Below are 17,197 nucleotides of genomic sequence, written 5' to 3'. Positions count from 1 at the left end.
ATAAGTGCTTTTAAAAGCTACAATTTTTGGCTTTTAAAAAAACTCTAATTTTAACTTTAAAAAGTGCTTATTTAAACACTTTTTTGGTCAACCAAACACTTTGTTAACTAAAAAACACTTAAAAAAATGTTTTTTTGGCCGGACTTTTGAAACCAAACGGCAATCTCTTCGCCTCGTCGATTATTCTTCCTATCTCTGCAACTTGTTACGTTTTTCGCGTTCTTCTCCCCGTCGCTTCTGTTGCCGTTTTCCTCATTACCGGCTGATCGATCCCTGTTCCACCGGCTTCCCGACTCCGAAACTGCATAAGGGTATCGATTTTGTCTGTGTTTTTTTCCCCTTATTTGATTTAAACACTACGAAAAGGTAACGATTTTGTTTTTATTTATTTTTCTCTTTGTTTTACTTACATATATTTCGAAATATTTTCAGATCTGTTTTGTGTTTGGTCTATTCACTGGTTTGCAGATCTTCGACCGCTTTCGCTACAGGTTTGGGCTACTCTGCTTCATTTTAGGACTCTTTATTTCTTGTTTTCATATGCGGTTCGTAGATATGCTTTTTGTGTTTGTAGATCTAAGTTTTGGCTTGCTTAAGAAAAAAATAACGTCGGTCGTTTGATGTTCAGCGTCATTTTGTTCGGTGAATATGTAAGGGTATCGTTTTTGCTTTACAATTACATTGAACTTGGTGATTCTGTTTTAGTTTTAAGTTTTTCACTTGCTGCCTCAGGTATTTGTTGAATTGACCCAATGAATATATGTTATTGAAGTGATTGAATGGTAAAATTTTGAACTTTGAAGCTAGATTTGGTGTTTTATGACATGGGTTTTCGGGATTTTGTGGAGTTACAGTTAAATCTAGAGAAACATTGATGAATGGTGTGAGATTGTTTCCGGTGTTCACCAATATGTATAGCCGGGTGATTCGAAAATGCATTTTTACATAATCACATGCCACAAGTTCCAACCTTTTATGAAAACTGTAACTTTTAATTTTTCAAACTCGGCACTTCCGTGAGCATCCAACAGGAATTCGATCCGTGACATTTGTGTTGAAACATGTATTTTGGACTTATAAGTTTTAGTCACATTTATGCAATAGGCTACTTTCTGTTTTTGACGCCTAAACTGAATAAATACTTCAAAAATGATTTTTGTGTTGCATTCTTGTTGTCAGTATTTTTTTATTCAGAAATTTTTTTAATATATTGTGGGTTTTGTTACCCTGTGTGTGAGTTTGTTCTGTGTTTGATATGGTATTTTTATGAATCTACCGGAATTTAGCAGGATGAATTTGAGGAGTTTTGTGTTAGTGCTCATTTCCCAGCAACACAAACTCTTTCTTTTTGCCCTTTGGTTAAATCTTTACTGATCCTAGGCTCATATTTTGGATTTTTTTTTTTAAATGCTGTTGTGTTGATTCTTGCAGGAAAATCTAGGAGTACATCAAAAGGGCGAGACAATAGACGTATCAAAAGAAGATGAATCATTGTGCACATCAATGTAAAAATGCTCTATGTAACCTAGTTCAAGCCAATCCATGTATACCCGTTCGAAAGCTTTCTCCCCACCTTTTACCCCAGATAAAAGTAGCATTAAAGAAGAGTTCAACAAGTTTCTACCTGTCATCTCGTCACTTGACATTAAATTCCGCCAAAACTCAGGCTACTGCCACCAAAAGTAGTGATGATTCCTCAAATGAAGGGGCTCTTGGAGATGAAAAAGGTGTGGGTAAAAGAACAGACATAAAAGGTGTGGGTAAAAGAACAGACATAAAGAAGATCCTGATCTTGGGAGCAGGGCCTATTGTAATAGGGCAGGCCTGCGAGTTCGATTATTCAGGTACACAAGCCTGCAAAGCTCTTAGAGAAGAGGGATATAAGGTTATCCTTATTAATTCGAATCCGGCCACTATAATGACGGACCCTGAAATGGCGGATAGGACTTACATTGAGCCATTGACACCAGACTTGGTTGAGCAAGTCCTAGAAAAGGAGAGACCTGATGCTTTGTTGCCCACTATGGGTGGTCAGACGGCACTTAATCTTGCTGTGGCACTGGCAGAGAGTGGCGCACTTGAGAAATATGGTGTGGAGTTAATTGGTGCAAAGCTTGATGCAATCAAGAAGGCAGAGGATAGGGATTTGTTTAAGCAGGCTATGAAGAATATTGGACTTAAGACGCCTCCTTCAGGGATTGGGACTACACTTGATGAATGCTTTGATATTGCCAACTTGATTGGGGAGTTCCCCTTGATTATCCGTCCTGCATTCACATTAGGTGGGACAGGGGGCGGGATTGCTTATAACAGGGAGGAATTCGAGGCCATATGTAAGTCAGGGCTCGCTGCTAGTGTGACATCTCAGGTTTTGGTTGAGAAGTCCTTGTTGGGGTGGAAAGAGTATGAGCTTGAGGTTATGAGAGATTTAGCAGATAATGTGGTGATTATTTGCTCGATTGAAAATATCGATCCAATGGGAGTTCACACTGGGGACTCCATCACTGTGGCCCCTGCACAAACCTTGACAGATAAGGAGTACCAGCGACTTAGAGATTATTCTATTGCTATTATTAGGGAAATTGGTGTTGAATGTGGAGGTTCAAATGTTCAATTTGCTGTTAATCCTGAAGATGGAGAGGTAATGGTGATTGAGATGAATCCTAGAGTTTCAAGATCATCAGCTTTGGCCTCAAAAGCAACTGGTTTCCCAATAGCCAAGATGGCCGCCAAGTTATCAGTCGGTTACTCATTGGATCAGATTCCTAATGATATCACAAAGAAAACCCCAGCAAGTTTTGAACCTTCAATAGACTATGTTGTTACTAAGGTGACGTTCTTATTTTTCATTGATATCTGGCATATGCACTTGTTATTACTTCTTGTTTTCCTTCATTAATTTTAATATCATCTAATTTTTTTTGTGCAAATGCAGATACCTAGGTTTGCATTTGAGAAATTTCCTGGATCAGAGCCGATTCTAACGACCCAGATGAAGTCTGTTGGTGAATCCATGGCAGTGGGCCGAACATTCCAAGAATCTTTTCAAAAAGCTGTGCGATCACTTGAATGTGGGTATTCTGGATGGGGTTGTGCACAAGTCAAGGAACTTGACTGGGATTTGGAGAAACTAAAATACAATTTACGGGTGCCCAGCCCAGATCGCATCCATTCTATATATGCTGCAATGAAGAGGGGGATGAAGGTGGATGATATCCATGAACTGAGTTTTATTGATAAATGGTTCCTCACTCAGCTTAAAGAACTTGTAGATGTGGAACAGTATATTTTGGCTCGGAATTTGTCACAAATGACCGTTGATGACTTCTGGGAAGTGAAGAAAAGAGGGTTTAGTGATAAACAGATTGCTTATGCCATAAAGTCCACCGAGAAAGAAGTTCGATTGAAGAGATTATCTTTTGGGGTTAAACCAGTATATAAAAGGGTTGATACTTGTGCCGCGGAGTTTGAAGCTGATACCCCTTACATGTATTCATCCTATGACTTTGAGTGTGAATCAGCTCCCTCTCGAAGGAAAAAGATTTTGATTTTAGGTGGAGGACCAAATCGGATTGGACAAGGGATTGAATTTGATTATTGCTGCTGTCATACATCATTTGCCCTTCAGGTTTGTGCATCTTAATTGATTGGTGCTCTATATAAGTTTCTCCCCTTATCAAAAGATGCTTGTTTATAAACTTGTTGAGCTATAATTTCTTTTTGGGCAAGAGTGAAGAAATGCCAATTTACAAGTCAATGTATGTTATAGGAAATTGCGTGTGAAAATATATTCAGGGACATGTATCTTATTGTTAAATTTTTGTTCCATCAGATTGTAGATAGTTTAGCTATTACTTTTCTGTCATCTTCTAATCTTGGAATTCTCTCTGTGTAGGATGCAGGTTATGAAACAATCATGATGAATTCAAACCCAGAAACAGTATCCACAGATTACGACACCAGTGATCGGCTATACTTCGAACCTCTCACAGTGGAGGATGTTCTCAATGTCATTGACTTGGAAGGACCTGATGGCATCATCGTCCAATTTGGCGGTCAAACTCCTCTAAAACTGGCTCTTCCTATTCAGCATTATTTAGATGAGCACAAGCCCAAGTCTCGAAGTGGTGCTGGATTTGTTAGCATCTGGGGCACATCCCCTGATTCTATTGATGCTGCTGAGGATAGGGAGAGATTTAATGCAATTTTGAAGGAATTACAGATAGAGCAGCCAAAAGGAGGAATAGCCAAGAGTGAAAAAGATGCACTAGCTATTGCGGCAGACATTGGTTACCCTGTTGTTGTTCGACCTTCCTATGTTTTAGGAGGCAGGGCAATGGAAATTGTTTACAGTGATGAAAAACTTGTAACTTATCTTGAGACTGCAGTTGAGGTGGATCCCGAGCGTCCTGTTCTTGTTGACAGGTACTTATCTGATGCTATAGAGATTGATGTCGATTCGCTCACTGACTCACATGGTAACGTAGTGATTGGTGGAATAATGGAGCACATTGAGCAGGCTGGAGTCCACTCCGGGGATTCAGCATGCTTACTTCCCACAAAAACTGTGTCATCTTCATGCTTAAAAACAATTAGGAACTGGACAACAAAATTGGCAAAGCGGTTGAATGTGATTGGATTAATGAACTGTCAGTATGCAATTACGGCTTCAGGGGAAGTTTTCTTGCTTGAGGCTAACCCTCGTGCATCTAGGACAGTCCCGTTCGTATCCAAGGCTATTGGTCATCCACTGGCCAAGTATGCTGCTCTCGTTATGTCAGGGAAATCTCTCCAGGACTTGCAGTTCACAAAAGAGGTTATTCCAAAGCACGTGTCTGTTAAAGAAGCCGTTCTCCCATTCGAGAAATTCCAAGGAGCTGATGTTATTCTAGGTCCAGAGATGCGTAGTACTGGTGAGGTTATGGGCATCTACTATGAGTACTCAATTGCATTCGCAAAGGCGTTAATAGCTGCTGGACAGAAGCCACCTCTTTCTGGTACCCTCTTTCTCAGCTTAAACGACTTGACCAAGTCCCACCTTGCAACAATTGCCCGAGCCTTTCTTGAACTTGGTTTCAAGATTGTTGCAACTTCTGGCACAGCCCATGTCCTTGATTCCAAAGGTTTTCCAGTCGAGCGAGTGTTGAAGATGCACGAGGGACGGCCTCATGCCGGTGATATGATTGCTAACAGGCAAATTCAGATGATGGTGATCACAAGTTCGGGTGACCAACTTGACCAAATCGATGGAAGACAGCTGCGAAGGATGGCTCTGGCTTACAAGATTCCTATAATTACTACTGTTGCTGGAGCTTTGGCTACTGCTGAAGCCATTAAAAGTTTAAAAAGCAGCAAGATTGAGATGATAGCTCTGCAAGATTACTTCGACATCGACAAGAAAAAAGAGAGAAGCGGAACGTTACAGTCGATTTCATCTCATTCTTAAGAAAGATCACACTTATAAGCGATGTCTTGCCATCGATTTTACCTTTTCTGTAAGTTCTTGTTGGACTTGTATATCGTAGGCTCTGGGAGCCATAACTATGCCTGCTGTGTTTTCTTAATCTTATGCTATTTTGCATATGGATCTTCATTTGGTTTGAGTGATAGGATAAATAATACATAGATAATTAATATAATGTAATAAAAAATAAATAAGAAATGATAGTTAATATAATATTTTATTTGATTGATAGATTATAATTTATTTGATTTGATTGATTAAATTTTATATAAAAATGATAAATTATCATTTTTTTTTAAATAGTATATAAAATATGAATATTATTATTTATAAAGGTAATAGGAATTTAAATTTAATGATTTGATTGATGTAAGATAAATAATTAATGATTTGATTGATGTAAAATAAATAATTAATAGATAGATAAATATTATGACGAGAAGGACGCGAAATTAAATAAGATAAATTATATATAGATTAATAATATATTTATATCAAACGGTGCCTTAGTCAATTCTTTTCAGATTTTGTGATCCTATGAAGTGCCCGTGAATACAACTTAGGGTTTATACCTTATTTCTATAAGCAACGGGTGTAAAATACTATTAATTTAAGTTAATAACACTCCATTTATGTAGTTAATTTAAAGTTACCCATACATTTAGTTTCTTTATTTATATTATAAAATTGTGAATTTCCATAAAAATAAAAATTAGAAAGTTTTTTTTTTTGAATAAAAAATTGAAAGTTTTACAGGTCAACTTAAAATAAAAAGTTTAATATTTTAAAAATGTGTCACAAGTTATTATTAAAAATTATATAAAATTATATACAAATAAAGTATAAAATAACAAACAATAAAAAAATATATGTACCTTATATTATTTAAAACCTTCGTATTATGTTTTTATACAAAAATTTTCAATGTGTTATATTTTTTTAATATTTAATTAAATAACTATTTTAACATATTTAAATAAAGTAGGCATATTGATATGATCTCACCGATCTATATCCGTGAAACGGGTTGACCCAAGTCATATATGTGCAGTGAAAAATAATACATTGACATAAAAAAATAATTTTTTTTTCATTAGTCGGATTGAGTTTTACAGTTTTATCATCTAGAGTTTTTTAACGAGAAAGTTGCCTGGAAAACATTCTAGAAAATGAAATATTAGTAGCAATATAATGAAAAGACGATGAAATAAAAAATACTTGGAAAAATCTAAGGTCGTTGCAAATAATGATTGCTTAGCTTTGTTTAAATTAATATATTCATTTATAATTAAAGTTAAGTAATTTAAATATCCAAAAATTTCTAATCGGATAAATTAATTTTGAATATATTAAGTTTTTTTTTTGACGGTAAAACTCGTAATTTTATTGATCAACATCTTCTATTACAAGTCTAACCAACCAAAAAGGAAATTCGTCATTCATCTAAACAAAAATAAAGGGAAAAAAAAAAACAAAACGAGCCAAATAGTGAGCTACTCTATTAGCTGAATTACGAACATGTATTAATCCAAAGATCACATGTCTCTGCTGCCGCTCACGAATTTCTGCAGCAAAAAGGCCGATATACCCAATATCCTCTTGTCCAGATGTGACTGCCTGCACTGCTAGAAGAGAATCTGTTGCTACTTGGATATCAGAAAAACCCCTATCATAAAGTAACTTAATACCTTCCCCGATTGCCAGAAGTTCTCCATGTACCAATGAAATAGGCTGATTAAGCTGCTTTCCAAATGCCAACAACAATCTGCCTTGATTATCCCTTACTACACCACTGATACTGTAGAGATGCATGTCCTCATTGACAGCCGCATCCACATTAAGTTTGAGTAAACACGAACTCGGTGGCATCCATCTAAGTTCTGGTCGTCCCCTCTCTCCAGCATTTGTGATTTTCTCCATTTTTCGTGCTTTTCAGAAATCAGTTAATAGGGCAGCACTCCATGTAACATTATCCACCATAGGCTTTCCCCTCTCCTCATGTAGATACTTCTGCTTAGCTTTCCATACTGCCCAGGTATGAACTGCAAACTCAAATTATTCCTTAAGACATATTCTCCTTTAGCCACCAACAGAACTCTAAGGTACCGTTCGGGTTAGCCCTTTTGATCATGTGTTCAAATGATGTCTGCTTCCATAAGTGATTGACTGCATTACAGTGAAATAAGGCATGGCAAGTGGAGTCCCACGAAAAATTTCACAGGCTACAACATGCACTAACCGGAACATGATGACTCGCTAGATTCTGGTTAGTGGGAATACAATCATGTGAGACACTCCACCAAAATAGGCGGACTTTTGGAGGAATAAAAAGACCCCAAATAAAATCCCACCATCCTTCATTAGGGTGTACCGACTGGTGACTCGGACTGGAGAATAGCCAATTCTGTAATCGACATCCATCCCTCTCTGTATACTGCCCTTTGGTATCATACTTCCAGAATAAGGAGTCGCTCACCCTAGACTCTAGGAGATGAATTTTTAAGATTTCTCCAGCTACATAAGGGTTAAAGCTATTGGAAATGAGCTCCACATCCCATGCTCCATCCTTGATCAGAGTGTCAACTATGTCCCCTCTCTCCTAAGGTTTCCCTGGCTCACCAATTTTTCTCTGCATACTCGGTACCCAATTATCCTCAAATAATTTTATAGATTTTCCATCTCCAATTCTTCATACCAGACCACTCACCAGAATATCCTTGCTTCACGTAATCGATCTCCAGGTCTAAGAAGGAATACTGCCTAAGTCTGCCGTCATTACCGACCCATGTCTGAAATATCTGCCCTTTAGAACTCGGTCAGCTAGAGACTCCGGATGACGCACTAGTCGCCAAAGCTGTTTTGCTAGTAAGGCTCGGTTAAATTCATGTAATTTTCTGAATCCCAGGCCACCCCTATCTTTGGGCTTACAAAGAAAATCCCACGATCTCCGGTGCATCTTTCTTTTACCATTCTCCACTCCCCACTAGAAATTCACACATTCTCTTTCTATATCTTCACAAATCGTAATATGAAATTTAAAACACTGACATCGCATAAGTAGGGATTGGCTGTAAAACTGATTTGATCATAACCTCCTTGCCCCCTGCAGTAAGCCACTTATTGCTCCATCCTTGTATCCGATTCGACACCCGTTCCACCAAGTATTTAAACTGTAGTCTCTTACTTCTCATTGATACTGTCAGTAATCCCAAATACAGATCATGTCTCTGAACAACCGGAATAGTCAGAATATTTTTAACTGTATCCATTAGAAGACTATTAGTGTTGGGCCTAAACAAAAGCGCTGACTTATCATAGTTTATTAATTGCCCCGAAGCCTTCTCATACAATGACAAACATTCACGCACCCTTGCCCTTCCTCCATTGTTGCCCGAAAAAATACCAGACTATCATCTGCAAAAAATAGGTGAGACACTGAAGGGCTGGTTGGCGCGATATTTACCCCTCTGAACAATCCCCTGGACTCATACACATTAAATAAGGTGGATAAACCATGAGCACATAAAACAAAGAGATATGGAGATAGAGGATCACCCTGCCGTAGACCTTTGCTCGGTTTGATAGGTCCAGCTACTTCCTGGTTCACTCTGAAGTAGTACGAAACTGATTTCATACATTTCATTATTTTAGAGATCCAGCTATCATGAAAACCCAACCGAGCCATCATCAAATGCAGGAAATCCCATTCCACCCGATCATATGCCTTACTCATATCCAGCTTGAGGGCAGCATAACCACTTCGACCAGTTTTTTTGCTCCTCAACCAGTGCAAGATCTCAAACCCCACTATAATATTATCTGTAATCAGACGGCCCAAAATGAATGCACTCTGAGATTCTTCAACAAGCTTGGTAAGAATCAGCCGGAGTCGATTAGTGATGGACCCAGAAATAATTTTATAGCATACATTACAAAGACTAATCGGCCTGAAATCTTTCACAAGCATAGGATCCTTTATTTTGGGTATGAGAGTAACCAAGGTTTCATTCCATACCTCTACAGATTCACCATCATTGAGCACTCGTAGCACTACATCCGTAACATGCATCCTGCCCAATAATATCCCAGAATTTTTGATAGAAGAGAGGTGACAAACCATCCAGGCCTGGGGGTTTATCAGGATTCATATCAAAAAGAGCTTTTTTGATCTCAACTGCCGTGAAAGAAGCTAGCACAAAGAATATTGTTCATTGTCGTATCAACTTTCGGTTCTACTGATTCCAAAACCCTGTCAATCTCAGTTCTGGATGGGCAAGATGAAGTAAAGAATGATTCAAAATACTCCAGCACTATTTCTGACATGCCTCTATTCTCCCTACACCAATCTCCGTGGCTAGAAAGCAGATGTTATTGTTGTTAGGCATGTGAGATTTAATGGGGTGTGGCCCACATTAAATAAAATATTAAAAAAAAAAAAAATCTCACATCGGAATATTATCGAAACTGAATGACAAGATCCCATATAAATAAAGCTCTCTTATTCGATTATTGTATCTCATTCTTTTATTTTGTATTAACATTAGATAAGAAAATAAAGAGAGAAAAAAAATAGTTGTTTTTTTTCGGTGATCTTTTGTGTGAGTTAGAGAAATATTTTCTCGGTAATACTCGAGGTTTGGGTGTGGTGAGATATAGTGTTTTGTATACACTTGTAATATTTCTCCGGTTATAAAGATTTGCAGCAGCTCCGTGGACGTAGCCTATATTGGGTGAACCACGTAAATCTTTGGTGTTCTTGTAGATTATTTTATTTCGCAATTTTATTATCGTCATGTTCACTTCGGTCTGATCCACAACAACTGGTATCAGAGCTGTTACGGTGTTTGGGAGCCTTGGTGAAACATTTCTTAAAATTCTGAGTATGCGCTGTGGTTGCAGCCTTGTCTGATCTTCCACATCAAAAAAGATTTTTTGAAATTTTTATTAAGGCGGTAGAAGCGATGGTCGGAAATGACGGATCGGGACCTGGAATAAATAGGTTCGACGGTACAGATTTCACATTCTGGCGGTTACAGATTAAAGATTATCTGTATAGCAAGAAGCTACATCAACCTCTATCCGGGATGAAGCCAGAAAAAGATGGAGGATGATGAGTGGGAGCTCCTTGATCGACATGTGCTAGAGGTAATACGATTGACCCTAACAAAAAACGTGGCACACAACGTGGCGGAAGCAAAAACCACGGAGGAGATGATGTCCATTTTGTCGGACATGTACGAGAAGCCATCAGCAAATAATGAAGTGTTCCTCATGAAAAAGTTATTCAACTTGAAGATGGAGGAAGGTGCTTCGGTGACAGCACATATCAATGAATTCAACACGATTGTTTCCCAGCTAACATCGGTTGAAATCAAATTTGATGATGAGATTCGTGCACTTATTCTTTTGGCGTCTTTACCAAATGTTAGGGAGCCAATGCGGGCAGCGTTTAGCAATTCTGCTGGAAAAGGAAAGTTACAATTCAATGATGTCAGAGATCGAATACTTGGTGAAGAAGTTCGCAGAAGGGATTCAGGAGAAGCAACATCATCGAGATCTGTCCTAAATCTCAAAAACAGAAGTAGAGGCAGGAGTAGCAAAAAAGGTTCTAACCGATGGCGTGACAGATCAAAATCAAGGAGTGAAAAAGACAAAAACACATTCGAAAAGAAATTGAAGTGTTGGAGCTGTGGTGAAACTGGTCACATGAAAAATGACTGCAGATCACCCAAGAATAATGCAAATGCTGTTACTGAGGATGTAAATGATGCCTTAGTACTATCTATGGAAAGCCCGGTTGATTCTTGGGTTATGGATTCGGGAACTTCATTTCATACCATTGGAAATCGGGAGGTATTCAGTAATTACATTGCTGGTAATTACGAAAAAGTTTTCATGGAAGATGGAAAATCTTTGGAAATAGCTGGTATGGGTGATATCAGTTTGAAAATGTCAAACGGGTCTATCTGAAAACTCAACAAAGTGAGGCATGTACCAAAGTTGACCCGAAATCTAATCTCAGTAGGACAGCTCGATGACGAAGGCCATAAAGTGACCTTTGGGGATGGCTCTTGGAAAGTGAGTAAAGAAGCCATGATTGTTGCTCGAGGACAAAAAACTGGAACCCTTTACATGACTTCCAGTTGCAGAGACATGTTAGCAGCTGTGGATGCTGGAGCTAACTCAAGTCTATGGCACTGTAGACTTGGACATATGAGTGAGAAGGGAATGAAGATGCTGATATCAAAAGGGAAGCTACCGGAGTTAAAAACTGTCGAACGCAAATTGTGTGAAAGTTGTGTTCTTGGAAAACAAAAAAGGGGGAGATTTTCGAAAGGCGGTAGAGAACCGAAATCAGCAAAGTTGGAGTTGATTCATACTGATGTATGGGGACCATCTCCTGTGACATCCCTTGGCATCTCACGATATTATGTCACATTTATTGATGATTCGAGCAGGAAGGTTTGAGTTTATTTTTTGAAAAATAAATCTGATGTTTACGAAACCTTTAAGAGGTGGAAAACCATGGTTGAAAATGAGACCAACTTGAAAGTGAAGTGTTTACGGTCTGATAATGGTGGTGAATATGAAGATTTTGAGTTTAAGAAGTATTGTGCACAGAACGAGATCAAGATGGAGAAAACCATTCCTGGTACTCCTCAACAGAATGGTGTAGCTGAAAGGATGAACAAGACCCTGAATGAACGTTCCAGGAGCATGAGATTGCACGATGGACTGCCGAAATAATTCTGGGCTGATGCAGTTAACACTACAGCGTATCTGATTAACAGAGGACCTTCGGTACCACTTGATTGCAGAATACCAGAGGAGGACTGGAGAGGCAAAGGAGTAAACCTTTCATTCTTGAAAGTGTTTGGTTGTCTCTCATATGCTCACATCGATTCAGCTAGCAGAACGAAACTTGATCCGAAATCAAAGAAGTGTTTCTTTATTGGTTATGGGGATAATGATTTTGGTTATCGGTTCTGGGATGACCAAAATCGAAAGATCATTCGGAGCAAAGATGTCATTTTCAATGAGCAAGTTTTGTACAAGGACAAATCAGACATTCCAGCTGAAGATAAATGTCCTGAAGTTAAAAAGACAAATGAAGTGCCATTGATAGATATTCCTATGAATGAGTCGGAGGACAGTAACCAGGAAGAAGAAACTGCACAAGAAGCTGATCCACAAACTCCGGTGATTGAACTCAGGAGATCTTCTAGAACAATCAGACCACCTCAAAAATACTCCCCTGCACTTCATTATATTTTGCTGACAGATAAAGGTAAACCGGAAACCTTTGAAGAAGCAATGCAAAATGATGATTCAACCAAGTGGGAGTTAGCCATGGAAGATGAGATGAATTCACTGTCATCCAATCAGACGTGGAAGTTGACGGAACTTCCGGAAGGCAAGAAGGCATTACACAACAAGTGGGTGTACCGGATCAAAGAAAAAGTTGATGGCAGCAAACGATATAAGGCAAGACTTGTTGTAAAAGGCTTTCAACAAAGAGAAGACATTGATAACACCGAAATTTTCTCTCCAGTGGTTAAGTTAATCAAGGGGAACTCCCCAATCAAGTTGGCAATATCAAAGCATTCCTCAAGTGTAGTCCCAATCCCTGAAGGAGGCGTCTTAAGTCCAATATTCTTCATAGTCTTCTTAAACAAATCCCTATCCTCTACCTTCTTGATTGCATCAAGCTTTGCACCAATTAACTCCACACCATATTTCTCAAGTGCGCCACTCTCTGCCAGTGCCACAACAAGATTAAGTGACTTCTGACCACTTAGTGGGCAACAAAGCATCAGGTCTCTCCTTTTTTAGCACTTGCTCAACCAAGTCTGGTGTCAATGGCTCAATGTAAGCCTTATCCGTCATTTCAGGGTCCGTCATTATAGTGGCCGGATTTGAATTAATAAGTATAACCTTATATCCCTCTTCTCTAAGAGCCTTGCAAGCTTGTGTACCTGAATAATCGAACTCGCAGGCCTGCCCTATTACAATAGGCCCTGCTCCCAAGATCAGGATCTTCTTTATGTCTGTTCTTTTACCCACACCTTTTTCATCTCCAAGAGCCCCTCCATTTGAGGAACCATCACCACTTTTGGTGGCAGTAGCCTGAGTTTTGGCGGAATTTAATGTCAAGTGACGAGATGACAGGTAGAGACTTGTTGAACTCTTCTTTAATGCTACTTTTATCTGGGGGAAAAGGTGGGGAGAAAGCTTTCGAACGGGTATACATGGATTGGCTTGAACTAGGTTACATAGAGCATTTTTACATTGATGTGCACAGTGATTCATCTTCTTTTGATACGTCTATTGACTCGCCCTTTTGATGTACTCCTAGATTTTCCTGCAAGAATCAACACAACAGCATTTTGAAAAAAATTCCAAAATATGAGCCTAGGATCAGTGATTATGTGCTAAACATACAGTAAAAAATTCCAGAGAAAGACGAAAGATTTAACCAAAGGGCAAAAAGAAAGAGTTTGTGTTGCTGGGGAAATGAGCACAAACACAAAACTCCTCAAATTCATCCTGCTAAATTCCGGTAGATTCATAAAAAGACCACATCAAGCACAGAACAAACTCACACTGTCCATATGAAGGTGGTAAAAAAATTTTTGAGTAAAAAGTTATTGTACAGGGTAACAAAACCCACAATATAATAAAAAAATTTCTGAATAAAAAAGATACTGTACAGAGTAACAATACCCAGAATGTACATTTTATAATTTATATAGGTTTAAATCAAGCTGATCCAAAAAACATAGACTGAGTCACCAAAAAAATCAAATCACTCAAACCAACCATACCTAATTGACAACAAGAATGCAACACAAAAATCATTTTTGAAGTATTTATTCAGTTTAGGAGTCGAAAACAGAAAGTAGCCTATTTCATAAATGTGACTAAAACTTATAAGTCCAGAATACATGTTTCAACACAAATGTCACGGATCGAATTCCTGTTGGATGCTCACGGAAGTGCCGAGTTTGAAAAATTAAAAGTTACAGTTTTCATAAAAGGTTGGAACTTGTGGAATGTGATTATGTAATGTAAAAATGCATTTTCGAATCACCCGGCTATACATATTGGTGAACACCGGAAACAATCTCACACCATTCATCAATGTTTCACTAGATTTAACTGTAACTCCACCAACTGGTGCGGAAAACAGAAAATCCCGAAAACCCATGTCATAAACACCAAATCTAGCTTCAAATTTCAAAATTTTACCATTCAATCACTTCAATAACATATATTCATTGGGTCAATTCAACAAATACCTGAGGCATTTACACAAAAACAAATAGAAATCAAATAAACTCAAATTACGTAAATGGGAATACTCACTTAGATACTTACTATATGCTGTTAATGGATGAGACGTAGAGGAAGGCGAAGAAGGGGGCTTGGCTGCTCTTTGTGCGCGAGTGCAGATGAGAACAGAGTTCACTGGCAGCAACCACAAGAGGGTTAGATGAAATGTAATGTCGACGCAGCCATTTTCAAGGAAACTCATTCCATTGGAATTGCAGCTGCCATTAGGGACAATATGGGAGAGTTTATGATGTGCCGGATGGAAACTTATCATGGGCTATTAGAGACACGTGAAGCCGAAGCAAAGGCATTGCTCAAAGCTATTATATAGGATGTTTCATTGGAGATTCAATATGTCATATTTGAGACGGATTCCAAGCTGGTAGCTGATGCGGTACTTTCAACTCGGATAGATCGCGGTGAGTTTGGAACAATCATTGCAGAATGTTGTTCCTATCTTTCAAGACATCGAACTTACAAAGTTCAATTTGTACGGAGATAAGCGAATATGGTTGCTCATCTACTTGCTCGGGCGACCAATTCTCATGCTAGTCTGTGTGTTTTTTATGATTCTCCTACCTTTATTTTTGATGCACTTATTTCTGATTGTAATAACTCCACTATTTGTTGAATGAAATTTTTTTTAGGGTAAAAAAAAAAGATTTAAAATAAATATATAAATAAATAAAATTTCCCCCAATTGTAATCATGTTACAAAATATGATTTTTTTTTTTTGTAAGTAATGTTATGAAATTTTGATAATCAAGGGGAACTCCCCAATCAAGTTGGCAATATCAAAGCATTCCTCAAGTGTAGTCCCAATCCCTGAAGGAGGCGTTTTAAGTCCAATATTCTTCATAGCCTGCTTAAACAAATCCCTATCCTCTGCCTTCTTGATTACATCAATCTTTGCACCAATTAACTCCACACCATATTTCTCAAGTGCGCCACTCTCTGCCAGTTCCATAGCAAGATTAAGTGTCGTCTGGCCACCCATAGTGGGCAACACAGCATCAGGTCTCTCCTTTTCTAGCACTTGCTCAACCAAGTCTGGTGTCAATGGCTCAATGTAAGTCCTATCCACCATTTTAGGGTCCGTCATTATAGTGTTCGGATTCGAATTAATAAGGATAACCTTATATCCCTCTTCTCTAAGAGCCTTGCAGGCTTGTGTACCTGGATAATCGAACTCGCAGGCTTGCCCTATTACAATAGGCCCTGCTCCCAAGATCAGGATCTTCTTTATGTCTGTTCTTTTACCCACACCTTTTTCATCTCCAAGAGCCCCTCCATTTGAGGAACCATCACCACTTTTGGTGGCAGTATCCTGAGTTTTGGCGGAATTTAATGTCAAGTGACGAGATGACAGGTAGAGACTTGTTGAACTCTTCTTTAATGCTACTTTTATCTGGGGGGGGGGGGGAAGGTGGGGAGAAAGCTTTCGAACGGGTATACATGGATTGGCTTGAACTAGGTTACATAGAGCATTTTTACATTGATGTGCACAATGATTCATCTTCTTTTGATACGTCTATTGCCTCGCCCTTTTGATGTACTCCTAGCTTTTCCTGCAAGAATCAACACAACAACATTTTAAAAAAAAATTCCAAAATATGAGCCTAGGATCAGTGATTATGTGCTAAACATACAATAAAAAATTCCAGAGAAAGAAGAAAGATTTAACCAAAGGGCAAAAAGAAAGAGTTTGTGTTGCTGGGGAAATGAGCACTAACACAAAACTCCTCAAATTCATCCTGCTAAATTCCGGTAGATTCATAAAAAGACCATATCAAGCACAGAACAAACTCACACTGTCCATATGAAGGTGGTAAAAAATTTTCTGAGTAAAAAGTTATTCTACAGGGTAACAAAACCCACAATATAGTAAAAAAATTTCTGAATAAAAAGATACTGTACAGAGTAACAACACCCAGAATGTACAGTTTATAATTTATATAGGTTTAAATCAAGCTGATCCCAAAAACATAGACTGAGTCACCAAAAAAATCAAATCACTCAAACAAACCATACCTAATTGACAACAAGAATGCAACACAAAAAACATTTTTGAAGTATTTATTCAGTTTAGGCGTCGAAAACAGAAAGTAGCCTATTGCATAAATGTGACTAAAACTTATAAGTCTAGAATACATGTTTCAACACAAATGTCACGGATCAAATTCCTGTTGGATGCTCACGGAAGTGCCGAGTTTGAAAAATTAAAAGTTACAGTTTTCATAAAAGGTTGGAACTTGTGGCATGTGATTATGTAATGTAAAAATGCATTTTCGAATCACCCGACTATACATATTGGTGAACACCGGAAACAATCTCACACCATTCATCAATGTTTCTCTAGATTTAACTGTAACTCCACCAACTGGTGCGGAAAACAGAAA

The 17,197-nt window shown here is 38.2% G+C and overlaps 3 protein-coding genes across 4 annotated transcripts; 1 reads left to right on the top strand and 2 right to left on the bottom strand.

The window, feature by feature from the left end:
• Window positions 1-153: 153 nt before the first annotated feature.
• Window positions 154-5,581, top strand: LOC140873632 (carbamoyl phosphate synthase arginine-specific large chain, chloroplastic). Of its 2 annotated transcripts, none has more exons than XM_073276821.1 (5): window positions 154-311; window positions 433-491; window positions 1,432-2,830; window positions 2,936-3,628; window positions 3,896-5,581. In XM_073276821.1, the coding sequence occupies exons 3-5, from the start codon at window positions 1,484-1,486 to the stop codon at window positions 5,444-5,446; spliced, it is 3,591 nt and encodes a 1,196-aa protein (XP_073132922.1). In that variant the 5' UTR covers window positions 154-311; window positions 433-491; window positions 1,432-1,483; the 3' UTR covers window positions 5,447-5,581. The 2 variants fall into 2 exon arrangements, with proteins under 2 accessions (XP_073132922.1, XP_073132923.1); XM_073276822.1 differs by having other exon boundaries at window positions 433-545.
• Window positions 5,582-6,847: 1,266 nt separating this feature from the next.
• LOC140873692 (uncharacterized) lies at window positions 6,848-7,384 on the bottom strand. Its single transcript, XM_073276897.1, has 2 exons — window positions 7,004-7,384; window positions 6,848-6,907 (listed from the first exon to the last, which is right to left on the bottom strand). Exons 1-2 carry the CDS (start codon window positions 7,382-7,384, stop codon window positions 6,848-6,850), a joined length of 441 nt encoding a protein of 146 aa, XP_073132998.1.
• Window positions 7,385-15,543: 8,159 nt separating this feature from the next.
• LOC140873691 (carbamoyl phosphate synthase arginine-specific large chain, chloroplastic-like) lies at window positions 15,544-15,900 on the bottom strand. Its single transcript, XM_073276895.1, has one exon. It carries the CDS (start codon window positions 15,898-15,900, stop codon window positions 15,544-15,546), a length of 357 nt encoding a protein of 118 aa, XP_073132996.1.
• Between the last annotated feature and the right edge of the window lie 1,297 nt (window positions 15,901-17,197).

Source organism: Henckelia pumila, unplaced genomic scaffold, assembly GCF_033568475.1.
Source record: "Henckelia pumila isolate YLH828 unplaced genomic scaffold, ASM3356847v2 CTG_80:::fragment_1, whole genome shotgun sequence".
Classification (NCBI taxonomy): Eukaryota; Viridiplantae; Streptophyta; class Magnoliopsida; order Lamiales; family Gesneriaceae; genus Henckelia; species Henckelia pumila.
Note: the sequence above shows the minus strand (reverse complement) of the source record. Positions and strands in the feature narration are given on the sequence as shown.

Excerpts from the sequence above, each read along its gene's own strand:
- LOC140873691 (XM_073276895.1), bottom strand. The coding sequence starts at position 15,900 with ATGACGGACCCTAAAATGGTGGATAGGACTTACATTGAGCCATTGACA.
- LOC140873692 (XM_073276897.1), bottom strand. The coding sequence starts at position 7,384 with ATGGAGAAAATCACAAATGCTGGAGAGAGGGGACGACCAGAACTTAGA. Across the intron at positions 6,908-7,003 it reads GTGAGCGGCAGCAGAGACAT|ATGAATGACGAATTTCCTTT; the intron begins GTGATCTTTGGA and ends ATTTTTGTTTAG.
- LOC140873632 (XM_073276821.1), top strand. The coding sequence starts at position 1,484 with ATGAATCATTGTGCACATCAATGTAAAAATGCTCTATGTAACCTAGTT. Across the intron at positions 2,831-2,935 it reads TAGACTATGTTGTTACTAAG|ATACCTAGGTTTGCATTTGA; the intron begins GTGACGTTCTTA and ends GTGCAAATGCAG. Across the intron at positions 3,629-3,895 it reads ATACATCATTTGCCCTTCAG|GATGCAGGTTATGAAACAAT; the intron begins GTTTGTGCATCT and ends CTCTCTGTGTAG.